The sequence below is a fragment of the Eumetopias jubatus genome, unplaced genomic scaffold (genome assembly GCF_037043125.1).
Source record: "Eumetopias jubatus isolate StellerSeaLion01/CBP00866 unplaced genomic scaffold, mEumJub1_p1.0 scaffold_15, whole genome shotgun sequence".
Lineage (NCBI taxonomy): Eukaryota > Metazoa > Chordata > Mammalia > Carnivora > Otariidae > Eumetopias > Eumetopias jubatus.
In genome coordinates this window covers 74,142,675-74,159,464 of record NW_028274821.1, presented here as the reverse complement: position 1 = coordinate 74,159,464, position 16,790 = coordinate 74,142,675, and the positions used below count along the sequence as shown (strand labels likewise).

Sequence of the window (16,790 nt, the reverse complement as noted above, 5' to 3'; positions counted from 1 at the left end):
GGATCCTGACCTGAGCTGAAAGCAGACACTCAACCGACTGAGCCACCCAGGCGCCCCACAAGACATCTTTAATAACAAATACACTTTAATATACTTTTAAGAGAAAACAGAAAGATTCAAAATTAATTGCACATACATTATGATTTCATTAGTTTTAAAAATATGGGTATAAAAGGTTAGGAAAAATCTGAACTCATAATGACAACTGTCCTCTTTATACTCATCCTTATTTTAAAATGTTCTACAATTCTCATATGATACTTTCATAGTCACACAAAAAAACTGTTTATTTTTTAAAAGCTCCTTTACGGACATAATGGATTAAATAAAAATTTGTTCGATGCTTCGGAAAGCAATAAGGTAAAAAAAAAAAATCATCATGAAGCAGAAGGATGCTCACACTCTTTGACTCAGTATTTGTTTTACTTACTTTCATCACAATTTGTTCTAGAAAAGATAGAGATACATGAAATAATATTAAATGACATAAATTAGAAGTAGGTGAGAAAGATCAAGAAAAAACAAGGACAGAGAGAAAAAGTAGAGCCAGGAATGAGGCTAGCAAAAGACACTCACCATAGAATTCTGCACACTTGCTAAAACTGGGCCACAGACATCACTGTGAATTTCTGGAGAGAAACCCAGTCAGTTATAAGACTCACAGTACTCATAAAATATGCAGGCCAATAAAACTCCAACTATGACTCTGTAGTAAATTTTTCCTCTGTGAAATTCAGGGTCTAACTGAGTAAGGAAAGTAAAGCAAAGCTCTATTTTCTAATAACAATAAAAAGAGAAAAGTGCACACCCACAATTCCATAATCAGAGACAACCACTACACTGTTTTGTTCTGGGTCCTTCCACACCATGATCCATAATCCAGAATGCCCCACAAGATCACAAGGTCATGGGGACATACCTAAAGCCAGATCTACAAATAGCTTAACTGAGCACAAGAGCTGTAACGAAGAATACTCATTTTTGCCATCACTCCATATGAATATCTCCAGGCACCCCTGCCAATTTTTAAAAAAAATTTTATTCTTGGGGCACCTGGGTGGCTCAGATGGTTAAGTGTCTGCCTTCGGCTCAGGTCATGATCCCAGGGTCCTGGGATGGAGCCCCCCATCGGGCTCCCTGCTCCTTGGGAGCCTGCTTCTCCCTCTACCTCTCTCTCTCTCTCTCTGTCTCTCTGTCTCTCATGAATAAATAAATAAAATCTTTAAAAAATTTTTTTTTATTCTTTGAGTAAATTCAACACTTTAGAGGACCTAGCACAGAGCTACAGGGCAATCAATCAGCCGGCAGAGCACCTGTCCATTGGGCCTCACCTTAACCACAGAAGAATTCTTATTCCCCAGGAGCTGATGTGCCTAACTACTGTGGCCTGGAGCCCTTCCAGAGAATTTCCATTCAATCTAAAATTTACAACCAGTCCACTCTAGAGAGATTTGGTCTTCATCAGAAGTGCCATCTCTGTTCAGGCCACAACTGAATCCTGTGAAGTATGAGTGACCCCCCCCCCCGCCCCCCGCAAAGGGACCGCCTCTTCCCTTGTCAAATATTAGCCAGCTAATCTCATTCTGCTTCAAAACACTGCTACCCTAAGAGAACACCTGAGAATGATGACCAGAGAGGCTTCTGGTCTCTCCTCATGCTGCTCGGGGCTTCCTTTCTCGGAGCTTTAGGCCAAGCCTTCTAGAACACCCATTCCGTAATTAATAAATTCCTGTAGTTCTTCCAGCTATTCGGATTCTGAAAGCCGACTCTCCCAGGAGACTACAGCCTCCCTGCTGTCCCAGCAGGTGGAAAGCTGCTCATTTTCTCACATCTCACCAACTCTGCCCCACCCTCCAAGACCAAGGGTTGCTGTTGATAGCCCCCTCATTCTGCACTGCTCCTCACCTCCACTGCTCCACAGCCCTGTGAAAACCTTTCTGAGGCTCATGCCATCAAGATATCTACATCTCTGTCCCTCTCACACCTGTCATCTGCTGACACCCCATCATTTTCCTGACTCCCAGAGGATTCCAGTGCCAAAGGTGCTTCCTCTCCAAAGCCCCTCCATAACCTGGGTGCCCTCGAGATCTGTGAGTTTGCACACACAACACCCACCTCTGAGCCAAGAGCAACTCCTTCCATTCCCGTTGCCTCCCCTCAGACTGTCATCTGGCAGAAAGTCAGATCTCCCTCTCTCCAACCAGCACCTCCTGTATTTCAGACTTTTCCACTTCCCAAGAACCCTGGTTTTTCAGCCTCTTGGAACCTACAGTTCCACGGCATTCTGTCCAATCCTATCTTTATTTCCTTCCTTATTCTTCATCAATTCCATAACCCATCACATCTGCCTCTTATTTGCCAATATCCTAAACGTCCTTTTCCCTCCTGTCCGTCCACACGACTCTGGCAAAAATGCAAGCGTGCACTTCCTGCTTTGCCACACGCATGTGCGAGCACACTCCTGGAGGGAAAACAAAACAGGCAAACACACTAAGTGACACACTAAAATCTCCTACTGGACCCTCAACATTGCCAAGCGATCTTCTCATACTTCCTCCGTCAACTCTCTCCCTCATTTTCCACATCGGTTAATGCAAAGCCTGTAGAAGTCCTGAAAACCTCCCAGCCTTACATCAAAACCTCCTGTTCGGGGCGCCTGGGTGGCTCAGTCGTTAGGCGTCTGCCTTCGGCTCAGGTCATGATCCCAGGGTCCTGGGATCGAGCCCCGCATCGGGCTCCCTGCTCCGCGGGAAGCCTGCTTCTCCCTCTCCCACACCCCCTGCTTGTGTTCCCTCTCTCGCTGTGTCTCTCTCTGTCAAATAAATAAATAAAATCTTAAAAAACAAACAAACAAACAAAAAACAAAAAAACCTCCTGTTCCCTCTTAGCAGAAGACCTCATCATCTATTCCTAGAGAAAACTGCAGCTAGAAGCCCAGAACCCTCAACTTCCTGCCACAAAGAATAAAACAAAGCAAAACAAAAACTTCCCCTCTACCTCTAGAAACAATGGAAGAAGTACACCTCCCCATTGGAGGCTCGCCTCGGGCTCCCTCCACCTCTGCTCAGGCTACTCCCCTTGCCCCTGCTCAGCGGCTTCCATCCTCCTCTAGTCTCACCTTAATGTCTCCTTCTCAAGCAACACTGGCCTCTGGGTACTCACACAAGTCCTGTCCATCCTTAAAACCAAACAAAAAGTCCGCCCTCCAACCCAAATCCACACTTCCTCCAGCTCCTGTTCTCACTTCACTGCCAAACCACCAACACTCATGTCTCGTCTTCCCGCTCACTCACTCAAACCCCACAGCACATCGGCTTCTGCCCAGCACTCCAGCGGGAGTGCGCCCACCATAGTCATCCATAACCCACTTGTCATCAAATCTAAACGTTCGCCTTGTAATCCTTATGCATGCTTGACCTCTGAGTGGTGTTTAGCCACAGAGGCATCTAAAAAGAGGAGCTAGTTGTGGCGTAAGACTTGGGATTACTCAGGAGGTGGGGTAAGAGACAGGAAGGAGGACGGGCTCTTAAAGGCCAGGTAGGAGACCAAGCACAGTGCTGGGGGCAGTGGGGCAGAACCCTCCCTCCCTTGAAAATCATGCCTTGTTGGAAGTATGGCCACAAACAGATCCGGATTCAAGTCCTAGCTCTGCCACGTATCAGTTGCATGTTTTGGAGTAACTTTCTTGTAGGTCTGTGTCTCAAGTTTCCTCATCCGCAAAAGAAAACCACCACCAGTACCTGCCTCATTGAGTGTGAGGATTAGCTGACAATATATTTAAAGCCTTAGCACAAAATAAATTGATGGCTCATCCATATAGCAGAACACTGTTCCAGTCTTAGAAAATGATACCACAGTCAAGCTCTGTGCTCAGTAGGGAGTCTGCTTGAGGTTCTCTCTCTCCCTCTGCCCCTCCCCATCCCCCCCAGCTCTCGCTTTCTCTCAAGTAAATAAATAAATCTTTTTAAAAAAATGATAACATAAAGGTGTGCTTGCTGGCATCTACTAGCACAGAAAGATGCCCAACACATGAAGTGAATGGGCAGCATACAAAATACTCATTTTTGTAAATGAACAGAGACCAACAGTTCAGAAATTTACAGACGATTATTTTTGGCTGGCGAGCTTACTGGTGTTCTTTTATTTTATTGTTTTAGCTTCCTTGAGTTTTCTAGCTTCTCTACAATTAGCTCATATTACTTATATAAAAGAAAAGGTTTCTATGACCAAAAAGTACAAGCATATGGTAAGTGCTCAGTAATTAGCTATTATGATGATGATACTTTCTAGGAGCCTGCAGAGAAAAAGAGCCAGGGTTCGCTTGCCCTGAGGAGGCCGGGCTGGCTCCCCACCACTAGAGAGGAAAGACACCCATGACTTAGATTTGGGTGGAGAATGCTTTGCCCACATTGGCTCTCAGCCCTAGGTTCATTTTAGCTCAGGTTAAAAGCAGCTCTGTACTTTGTCCAGCTTTGGTCATCAGAAATCTGAATTAGGACAGGGGAGTCAAAGCTCAAAGTAATAAACTATTTGCACAATCTCTTCCTGTGACCATTAACTCTACTAGAGAACCACGGCAGGGCGGGGGGGGGGGGGGGGGGCGGGCAAGATCGGTGTGTGAGCCCCCGTGTTCCTGTGCACCCTCTCCCTCTCATCCCCACACACCACGGGCTGTGCAGTTATGCTTTACTGCAATGTTCAGAAAGAACGTCCCAAATGCGCCCCCAAGAATATTAAACCTGGCGTCGCTACCTGCAACGGGAAAAGAAAAGGACTCCGGTTTGAGAAAGAATTGACAGTAAGAAAACTTATCTGCAACGAGTTCACCAAGGGGTGGTGGTATCCTAGCCAAGGGAAAATGTGGAATCGGAAGTGGGAGAAGTTCTGACTTATAGGATATCAACCCCAGGAAGAAGGGACAGAAACAAGAACACTGGGGGGAAAGAGGGAGGAAGGAAGTAAAGAGAAGAGGCACAGGAGAGCGCGAGCGTCAGCCTGCGGCTGGGAGAACAGAGGTCCTGCGGGATTCGCACTGCAGGAGGTGGGGGAGGCGGGGAGGCCGACCGCAGAGCGGAGGAATCAGGTGGGGGGGTGGGGCAAGATGTGCAGGTCAGCAAGCACTTCTGGGCCAGGGAAGCAGTCACCTTGTCCTTCAGCTCGTTAGAGCATAAATTCAAGAAAAACAGGTTTTGCATTTCGCTGACTACAGGGTAAAAAAATCAGTTGACCCTGGGGGCGGGAGGGGGGAGGGAATGGAAATAATTCATGGGAATACATGTATCAACCTAGGACCTCTGATGATTTAACATCCCTCTAAGCGCCTAGCCCAATGCCTGGGAAGCAGGCACCCAGGGGTCCCGGGGGGATGGGGGAAGACGGCGCGCGTGCACGTGCGGGCGCACACATACACAGACAAGTTTTCAAATGTGAACCAGGTGCAGAAAGGACGGGGCAGGAATATCAAAGAAATATCTGAGAAAGGCTTACATGTCCATAGAGAAAAGATACTGTATAGTCACTGCATAAGTAAGTAGGCAGATATTGAAAAACTAAGCTCTCTATTCATATGAACATGGAAAGGTCTTCAAAAATACTGTAGGGCGCCTGGGTGGCTCAGTCGGTTAAGCGACTGCCTTCGGCTCAGGTCATGATCCTGGAGTCCCGGGATCGAGTCCCACATCGGGCTCCCTGCTCAGCGGGGAGTCTGCTTCTCCCTCTGACCCTATCATCCCCTCTGATGTGCTCTCTCTCAAATAAATAAATAAAATCTTTAAAAAAAAAATACTGTAGAGGGGAAGGTTAGAAAACAGTATCACAGGGGGGCCTGGGTGGAGTCTGCCTTCGGCTCAGGTCATGATCCCAGGGTCCTAGGACAGAGCCCCAGGAGCAGGGAGCCCACTTCTCCCCCTGCTGGTGCTTTCTCTCTGACAGATAAATAAATGAAATCTTAAAAAAGAAAAATTACAGAAATCTGAATTATATGTATTTTAACTATGTTATGTGCATATGTGAACACAAAAAAAGAATGGGAAGGACATATGCCAAATTTTAGCAATGGTTGCTTCTGGCGAGAACAACCTAAGTGAGGAGGGCTAAGGAAGACTTGTATTGGGTCTTTATCATCATTTACTTTATTGTTCACAATAAAGCATTTATAATACTTGCATAATTTTTAAAATAGAGCACTGTCATCCAATAAAAGATGAAGAAACAAAATTTGAGTTTACAGAACCTACTAAATTTTCAAGTGAAAAATTAACTTATCTTCTGCAATGAAAAACAGAAAAGGCACAGTGGAAGAGATGTTCATAAATATCTCTCTTAATACCATCCACAAAGGTGCCCTCAATCTATTAAAACTTCTAAAAATATCTGTAAATCCTTCTTCATCATGTGGCCTGTGGTGGAGGGGGGTATCAACCAACAGGATGGTTTCCTGAATAAAACACTTTCTTTATTCAAAAATATAAAGTGATGGCTCTAGGATAGGTTGAAACTGTAATTCAGTCTTGGTTTGCTGTAGTGGGGGGCAAGCGGCTCCATTTGGGGGCTTCTTTTTTTACCATATCCTTTTATAATAAATTGGTAATCAAGTAACACAAGTTAGAAGTATACACATAGATTAATATATGTAAAGTGATCATGTATACTTTCTCCTAATAGTGTAAATATTGTTATTCTTCCTCCGGATCAGTGATTCTCAACCAGGAGTAACGTTGTCCTCCCAGGGAATATTTGGCAATGTCTGGAAACAATTTTGGTTGTCTCCACCGAGGGCTGGGGGAGGGTATTACTGGCATCTAGTGGGTAGAGGTCAGGGTGCTGGTAAACACCCTACAGTGCAGAGGACACCCCCCTACAACAAAGAATTATTCAATCTAAAAAGTCGTTGCTGCCAAGGATGAGAAACCCTGCCCAAAACCTAAAATTGTAATGCTATTTTAAATACTGAGAAAATAATTTTCAAAAGTAAAAAATGACACATTATTCTTTTATAAGTGGAATTAGGTTGGGATGCCTGGGTGGTTCAGTTGGTTAAGGTCATGATCCCGGGATCCTGGGATCGAGTCCCCCACTGGACTCCTTGCTCAGCAGGGAGCCTGCTTCTCCCTCTGCCTGCCGCTCCCCCTGCTTGTGCTCTTTCTCTCTGACAAATAATTAAATAAAATTTTAAAAAATGCATTAAGTGGAATTAGGTTAAAGAGTATGGGTTTGAAAATAAAAATGTTGGGGGACGCCTGGGTGGCTCAGTTGTTGGGCGTCTGCCTTGGGCTCAGGTCATGATCCCGGGGTCCTGGGATCGAGTCCCACATCAGGCTCCTTGCTCAGTGGGGAGTCTGCTTCTCCCTCTCCCTCTACTGCTCCCCCTGCTTGTGCTCTCTCTCTCTCTCTCTCTGACAAATAGATAAATAAAAATCTTTGAGAAAAAAAAAAAGAAAAGAAAAATGTTGGATTGACAGTCCTTAAAAATTCAAGTCAGAATTCTGGTTACCAACTCTGTTACCATGAACAAGTTACTTAAAGTTTCTGCTTCGGTTTCCTGATCTCTAAAACTATAACCACAAGATCTACCTTTGAGGGTCGGTGTGAACATTAAGCCAGTCAATCTCAGCCCACGGCTTCACTACCCGTGTGGCCCACAGCAGAAAGGCAATCAACCTTCATTCCCGTCCTTCTCTTACTCCCCTCCGCCTATGATCCATTCCAATCACACCAAATTACAACCATGGTCTCACCAGAGATTTAGGATGATACAGTGATGCATAAATTTCAATAATAATGTGATATTAACATGCTAAATAGTATCATGACCAAAAATAATGAAAGTAGAAGGATTAAACGTTTTATTTGAAAGACTAGTCACAAAAAAAAAAAGACTAGTCACAATTTCTCCTTCATTTTAAAGGAAAAAATTCACATAGAATCCTTTTAATCTGAATACATCTCGTCTCTCAAAAAGCCACACCCACCACTGGAATGAAGGTGAACCGAGTCCTACAAAGGGAGGGAGAAACCAAGGCAGGAATCAGGATGGCAGGTCTCCAGTTCACCACGACCATTCAACAGGGGCAGAAGATAATGAAGGGACCTACTTTGGTGGTGATCCTATACGTAATGTAGGTCTCCATCGTACAGACATGCTTCTTGGGGTCGTCAACTGTGACAAAGAGATCTCTGGTCTCGCCATCGATGTCATCATCAAGCTGAAGTCTGTTGAGAAGGGAAGATGAAGAAGCTGGACTCGAAGTACCTGCTGGAGTACCACCGTTGGGCAAAATGAGGTCCTGAAAGAAGGAAAGAGTCACCTTACAATTAAATGAAAACACACTGTCTGGAGAACATCAGCAAAAGTGCCTCATGTAGCCAAACCAAGAAACACCTCTACATACAAAAGTAAACGTTCAAAGAAACTGAGCCTCTCCCTACTAAGTGTTTCTTGAGGGCACAGGTCTTCTGGGACCGAGGGAAACAAACTATGGGAGTCCTCTGTGCCAAATTCACGCCAACTCATCTTCCAGCAAGCACTGAAGGAACCTCCAAGATGCACACAGCTCAGGGACAGAGAACCTAACAGCCCCCACCATGGTCAGACTTCAATGGAGAGAGAATGTCAGGAGCACACCACAAGAGCATTCTCTTTCTCCCCCTTTCTCAAGACCACCCCCTGGGCCCAGGGCAACATTAACAGATCTGAACCCTCTTAAATACTTGGCACATTTAAAAACTCAATCAACCATCACAAAGAGACAAGTAAATATGACGTGCCTCCTGAAAGAAGTTCACACCGCCACCTAAAAAGCATGCTTGCCCAAAAATTGGATCCGAATCCTGAACAAATCTCTAGACACAACACCAATTTGTAGGAAATACAGAGGAGTGAGGGAGATGTGAAACCATACTATAAGGATGCAATCAGCAGAACCCATGCTGTGTGAAATTAAACCAAGGACCCAGGTTCTTCAATAAATGAACTGCAAGGAGAGAAAAAAAAAAAAAAAAAGACAGAGGAGCACCTAGAGATGCAAAGCAATTCAAGAGACCTATTAACAACTGCAGCAGATCCTGATTAAAACAAAATGTTAACAGATTTTGTGATATTCAGGGAAATGTGAATACTGATCAGTTATTTGAGGATATTAAGGAATTATCAGGCATGGTAGTAGAAGTATTATGATTTTACAAAGTCTTCATCTCTTAGGACTATATGCTAAAATATTCATGGATGAAATGATGGGATGTGTGGTATTTGCTTCAAAATAATGAAGGATACATAGACGGGGATATAGATGATACAAGATAAGCCCCAAAGTTGGTAACTGCTGAAGCTGGGACTTGCAGGTTCATGACACCGTTCCCTCCTCTTTTGTGTATGTGTAGATCTGTCCACAATATAAAAGCTTTAAAAGGGGGGGAAGAGGTACAAATGCCAGAAAGGAAAGAGAAGGAAAAATTTTTTAAATCACGGACCTCTTTCTCTTTAGGCCTTAGGAGGAAGTCACTTGATTAAGTTACGTTCCTACACTATCCAAAAAAGGTACAGTCTTACCTTTTTTGGTTTTTAGGTTTAATAACAAAGCCCTGTCTAGCAGTAGATGTGAACGCATCTGAATGTCACCGTAGGTTCATCAGGAAGCAAACACAGGAATAAGGCAAGAAAGTGACAGGACACCATGGAAAAGGCCCTGGAAACATTCTTGACCACCCGATCACAGGTCATCTGATCACAGGTCATCAGATCACAGGTCGGAGGTAGGGAGATGCTTTCCCTGCATTCTCTTCTTGTATGTACGTTGGATTTGACTTAGCTCCCAGGTAAGAGAACACAGAGGAAACGAGAGGTCAACCCAGCAGTCACATCCACGAGCTCTAGCTGATCATGGGACATCTGGGAAGAGGGCTGTGGCAAGGTAGAGGGAAGTATGGTCTGGAGTCAAGGGCAATGCCCCCCCCCCAACTCAGTGGATGATGGAACGTAAACAGATAAGGCACCTTCCTTTGTCTCCATTTCTACTGACTGCAGAGAATTTAATCACATGCGTATTTACGCAATGTCAAAAATATTTTTGTAGTTACTGAACGGATACCATTTTCACAGAAGATACTTGTGGGAAGAGACCCCACTCTCCACTTCTCCCCAGCCAGGGGGCTGGTCAAACCCCACAGCAGCTGCCCCCAGTGCGGACAGGACTGCAGGGTCAGCAGCAGCAGGGTCCAGCTGATCTGACTGCTCTATCGGCAGACAGACACCACTGGGCGTGCACTGTCCACGCCCCAGTGTCTGGGGGTCTGCAAGGACATCGCCTCTGGAACTCTGTGATCACCATCGTGCCTCCCTCATTTCAGTACATAATGTTTAAACAACCACCTCAGGCAAGGCACCACGCTAGGCACTGCAGGGGCCCAGCCTTGCTTACATTTCATCAACACTAGCGTGTGGGGCCTCAAATCGGCTCTAGCCATGGCTGGACACTGCGCAAGAGAAAGAAAGAACTAAAAATCTTTAGTCAGCTAAGCCACCGACAGCAGCTCTGCACCGTCTGGCCTCGAAGGATCATACCAGCCTTGTTTCTCATGGCATCCATTCCAGAACCCACCATGCTGTTTTGTACCCCTCACCTTTGCTTGCAAAGCCACCCGTCTTTCTTACATAGTGGTCTCCAAGTATCTCACTGGAATCTGCTCAAATGCCCCCTCCTCTTGGAATCCTTCCTTGATTTGCCCCCTGACAAAATTAGTCAATCTTCTCAGTTCTTTGAAGATACTCCCACTGAAGCAGTTTTCACAGTTCTAATCATTTATTTATATATGTAACATCCACAAACACCGCAAGTCCCCAACAACTACGACTGTGCCTCGTTTACCTGTGTGTGTGTGTGTGTGTGCATCTGTCTGTCTGTCCGTCTGTGTGCCGGTCTCCCATTGGCTCCAAGCCAACTCGCCTGACCTTTGCTCTGGGGACCTCTGCCAGTAACTTTCCAAAAACAGCTCACACAAAGGTTGGAGATGTCTCGGCCAGACAGTGGGAAGTTAACTTGTTCTCAAGTCAGGTCACAGGGGTGGGGCGAGGGGAGGGGAGTCAGTCAAACAGATCTTATCACACTGAAGAGTCTTTCCTCCTAGGACTGTGTGACCAGGGAAACGCTCCCACCCTTACTATCATCAGGTGTTTCATGGGCCATTACGTATGCACATACAACTAGCCAGTGACTTACAAATGTCTACAATTTCCTAAAACTGGACCCCGCCAGCTGGCCTTTCCATGGCACACATGTACACAATGCTTCCATGTTCTTACTTCCTCGCAGCTCAGGGCAGCCTTGTGAGGTTAGCAAGACAGATAACGTCTCTACCGAGAAGGAGGCAGACTCCAAAAGGTCAGGTATCGCATCCAAATGAAGCTAGTCATCGCTATGCTAAGAGCTGAACCCAGGTTTCTAGTTCTGAGTTCAAGGTTCTTATCAAGCTGAATGCCTTTTGTGTGGCTTTTTCCAACCCAACAATGCCCCGTATCTCCATTATCTGGCCATAAATCCTTCTGGGTAAACACGAAGCTTCTGTTTTTAAAGCCAATCAAGGAAAGCTAACATTTCCCTGAGGGTCTTAATACAAGTTATGCCCCCAAGTGACTCCGCCTCAAGATACACTCCCCATGAGAAGTAAACGTGGAAGGAAAATATGAGAATCTTAGGAGGAAAAGGTCAGGGATCCCTGAGTCCTCTAGCAGCAGGTGTGCTACACTAAGAGACCTAAGTTCTAGAGCAGGTGCTGTGGAACGGCAGCACCTTTCTGACCAACATGAATTACAGAATGCAAGAAGTGAGAGAATCCTTGGCTCAACACAAAAACCTGTTTCATTTTCACTACCCTATAGTCAGGCTTCCACCCTGCAGCCAGAGAGCTCTTTGAAAAAATCAAAGCACGTCACTCTCCAGCTCAAAACTCTCAAAGACATCCAATCGCATTCAGAATCAAATCCAAACTCCATCCCGTAAGGGCCAATGGGACCTCATCACTCTCCCTGACCTCATCCTTGACATTCTCCCCCTAGCTCATCCTGCTCCAGATGCACAGGTCTTGGCTCATTTAGACCTCAGGGCTTCCGTATTTGCTGCCCACTCTACCTGGATCACTCCTCTCCCCTCACATTCCCATGTGGCTGGCTTCTCTCTTCAAATAGGTTTCTGCTCAAATGACACGACTCAGGCCTTCTCAGCCCACAAAATCTAAAAATATCCCTGCACCCCTCTATCACTTTCCAGCCCCTTCCCTGGCTTTACGTTAGTCACAGACTATCACTATCTGAAAACTTACTATGTATTGACTACCAGACAAGAGCGGAGACTTTTGTCTTATTCATTCTGCTATCCTCTGGCACATAGTAGGTACTCAGTAAGTACCTGATAAATGAAAGAGTCTTAGAAATAATCCAACTCAACCCCTTGCCAATAGCAGGGACTCAATAAATCAACTGAGCTTAGCAATGACTAGGCAGTTCTGAAGTCCAGTTCCACTATTTACAAGCTGTGTGACTTCAACAAGTTTCTTAATCTCTCCATGCCCTAGTTTCCTCATTTATAAAATTGGGTATAATGGGATTGAGTGAGTTAGTATATGGAAGCAATTGGAACAGTGCCTGGAGCAGTGGGTGCTAAAAAAAAAAAAAAAAGTGAAATCAACTTGTCGGCAAGTTTTCTTGAATCCCCCTAGAAACTACGTGGCTGGATTCACAACAGATACTTAATAAATGCTGTTGAAAATAAAAATTGTATCAAGAGTCATTGTTGGTGCCTCAAATACACTTTCCTTAATGATTTTACTAGAGCTACAGTAACCCTTGTGAAAATTACAACTACATACTTGATAAATAAATGAAAACTCCTCATTGTTCCAAAGTATCAATTCTCACTTATGCAGGTTTCAGTTATAAGTGAATTTCTTCTCCCCACTCTACCCCTTTCTACCTAGGAAGAGAAACACATACATAAGCTGCTTCAGAAACCCCTCTGGTTCAAAGGCTTTCAGTTATTAGACCTACCATTGTAGTCAGCCAGCCACGAGATAGATTATTAAATTAACGTAAGTCACTGGCAAAACTCTGTATTACATTATACATACGGTTTATGAAAAGAAAGTGGTATACATTACGAGCCAATACGGATTTAATTTTTTAAAAGCCATGCTTAGGGGGGAAAAAAAGAGACAAATCAAGAAAAAGACTCTTAACTATAGAGAACTAATGGTTCCCAGCAGAGGTGGGTGGGGGATGGGTGAAATAGGTGATGGGGATTATTAAGGAGGGCACTTGTGATGAGCACTAGGTGACTAAAATAAAATGTTAAAAAAAAAAGTCATGCTTAAATACTCTAACTTCTCTTTTTGATACTATTAGAGGAATGTGGGCAACATGACGATCTAGTTTCAGAAGAGCTTGACATAGGCATACTTAATACTGAAGGGGAGAAGGCGCATACCGTACCTGACTTGTCTCCATTTGTACCTCCCTCCTGCCAAGCACGCAGGAGATGCTTGAAGAATATGTCCTACACAAAGTGAACAGAATCCTCTTGATTGTTGACTTTGCTGTAAAGTTGAATTTAAGCCCACTTTAGAGAATACATTCAAGGGGAAAAATCCCAAAAATGTTCTGTTCAAAGATGCTCATAACAGAGCAAAGAACACAGAGTGAACCCTGGAAAAATCCCAAGGGCTCAATAACCAGGAAATGATCGTGTTTACATTAATAGGAATGTTACACACTCATTTAAACATTACAAATCTAGACTCCTAGATAAACTCCATGAGCTGGGCAGATGCACCTTTGCTTTCTCCCTCTTTCCATTCTCCAGATACTAACTTAACAACCCAGAGAATGGAAAAGAAAGAGCAGTGGGGGGAAAATAAAAGCAAAACAGTGACTGGAATCGGACCAGATTGGAAACCAGGCAAGAATGCCATCCAAATACCAAAACTTCCAAAGGTTTTCTACTGGATCTAATTGGGACACAAGTGAGGAAAGAACTAGGAGGTATCTTTTAACCCCTGTCCCTGAGGTCACTTAAGGTTATCAAGGTTACCGAAGAAGTAGAAAATGCCCCGAAGCCCTCACGTGCACTCTAATTTGAAAGGACAATCTTCTGGGGGGATGGGGAATTGAAGGGCCAACAGGGGGGCAGAGAAGGACCACCAGAGTGGCTGGCTGCTGTGGGCAAGGGGATGCCATGCACAGGCAGATGGGCCATGTGGGGACCACCAGTAGAGGGAGGCCTGCCCACACAGTTTCCTCTCTCCATGAAGGGTGGAGATGCAAATGCAAGACAAAGGTCAGAGGAACATGAAGGCAGCTGGTCAGCTGCCCTGGGAGGGTCCACCAAGCACAAGGCAGGCACGACTGCAAACTGAAGGAGCCAGGCTCTACTGAGATGGGGAGAACACTCGAAACAAGAAGGAAGCCAAGCTATACTGGATCCAGACATAGAGAGAAATGAAGCCAAGTTTCCAGAGGGACTAACCAGGACCCTGGCTTTCTTCCTTCTGACTCTTTTCCCCACTGACAGATCACTCAACTCAACTGTCAACTGATCACTCAACTCAACCTATGATCCAAGAAGACAATTCTAACATCATGGAGAAACAGAGGAGATCCAATAATTCACTTGTTCTGAGAGGAGGCAAATGGCACGCCTGCATTACCTCATCAGACACAAGAAAACCTAAAAATATACCCAGCCAATGTTAATTCATCATTCAGACCCAAGATGACAAAAACACAAAGAAAGTAGCACAGTCCTCAAGAGCACATAAATATATGTATTTGAAAAAGATTTATCCCATGAAATAGAACACTTTAGGCCACATTTACTTTGTGCTCCTATTAAAGAAAAGAAGTCAAAACTGTAAGGGGGAATAAAAAAGTTAAGGTATAAATTGAAAATGGAAAAAAGTAAAAACTACAAGCCTTCTAAAAGATGAGTCAGGTAAAGTAACTTAGGAAACCTGATCAATACAGAAGGGAGTGGGGGAGGGGAGTAGACAATAACTATTTAAATTTTACCTCTATGTATTATTATAAGGATATGCTATAAATAACTAAGCCAACAAACTTGTAAGTCTATATGACATAGACGCCTTTTTAGGAAAATACATGGCGAAAATAAAATTTAGTTGAGGTAGAAAATCTAACTAAATAAGCACAGAACTGTTGTCAAAAACTTTTACTGAAAGGTAAGCTAAGCCCCATTGTTGTACAGCTGAGCTCCACTGAACATCAAGGAGTAAGTTCTGTTTTATTCAAATACTCTGAGACACATACTTTTAAAAAATGGAGAAACCTTTTAAATCATTTTATGAGGATTAATTATATTTGATATCAAAATATTAGGACAGAAAAGGAAAATTAGATATTAAGTGTAAACACTGTCAATAAAGTTAACAGCAAGTGGTGTATTAAAAGAATTTTTAAAAAGAAGAATATTCCAGGATCAAGTCAAATATGTTCAAGGAAATCAAGAATAATTTAACACTAGGAGATGTATTGATGCAATTTATTACATTAACTGATTATATAATCATTGTTGGATATAATCATGTCCTTGTACAACTACCAAAATGCTTATTGGTATCATTCATTGGTAATGAATTGGTACCAGCCATTCCATTAAAATCGCTAAGTAAAATTAAGAAATAAAAGTAAAGTTCCTAAGGGGTGTATGGGTGGCTCAGTGGGTTTAGCATCTGACTCTTCGTTTTGGCTCAGGTCATGATCTCAGAGTTGTGAGACTGAGCCCCGCATTGGGATGGGCTCCTGGCGCAGGGTCTGCAGGAGATTCTCTCCCCGCCCCCCCTTCCTCTTTCTCTCTCAAATAAATCAATTTTTTTTATCTTAAAAAAGAGTAAAGTTCCTAAGAAGTGAAACTTCTTTGCAATTACATTTCTATACACTAATAATGAAGTAGCAGAAAGAGAAATTAAGGAAACAATTCCACTTATAATTGCAACAAAAATATTAAATACCTAGGAATAAACCTAATCAAGGAGGTAAAAGATCTGTACTCTGAAAACTAGAAAACACTGATGAAAGAAATTGAAGATGACACAAATGGAAAAATATTCCATGCTCATGGATTGGGAGAACAAATACTGTTAAAATGCCCATACTACCCAAAGCAACCTACAGATTCAATGCAATTCCCGGCAAAATATCAACAGCATTTTTCACAGAACTAGAACAAATAATCCTAAAATTTGCACAGAACCACAAAGACCCCAAACAGCCAAATCAATCTTGAAGAACAAAGCTGGAGGTATCACAATCCCAGATTTCAAGATGTATGACAAAGCCATAGTAATCAAAACAGTATGGTACCGGCATAAAAACAGACACATCGGTGGATCAGAATAGAGAGCCCAGAGATAAACCCATGATTATATGGTCAATTAATCTATGACAAAGGAGGCAAGAATATGCAATGGGAAAAAGACAGTCTCTTCAACAAATGGTGTTGGAAAAACTGGACAGCTACATGCAAAAGAACAAAACTGGACCACTTTCTTATACCATACACAAAAATAAACTCAAGATGGATTAATATGAGACCCAAAACCATAAATTTCCTAGAAGAAAGCATAGGCAGCAATTTCTTTGACATCAGTCACAGAAACATTTTTACAGATAGGTCTCCTTTGGCAAGGGAAACAAAAGCAAAATTAAACTACTGGGACTACACCAAAATAAAAAACTTTTGCAGAGCAAAAGAAACCATCAACAAAACAAAAAGACAACCCACCAAATG

The 16,790-nt window shown here is 43.5% G+C and overlaps 1 protein-coding gene across 2 annotated transcripts in view; it reads right to left on the bottom strand.

Moving 5' to 3' along the window:
* The window catches only part of SNX30 (sorting nexin family member 30), a 107,491-nt gene that overhangs the window by 52,172 nt on the left and 38,529 nt on the right, over positions 1 to 16,790 (bottom strand). For both annotated transcript variants that reach the window (XR_003610061.2, XM_028107783.2), the window contains exon 2: positions 8,094 to 8,285. Coding sequence is in view for 1 of the 2 variants with exons in the window: in XM_028107783.2 (XP_027963584.1) it covers positions 8,094 to 8,285 (192 nt within the window). In the remaining variant the exon portion in view is untranslated. The remainder of the gene's footprint in view (positions 1 to 8,093; positions 8,286 to 16,790) is intronic.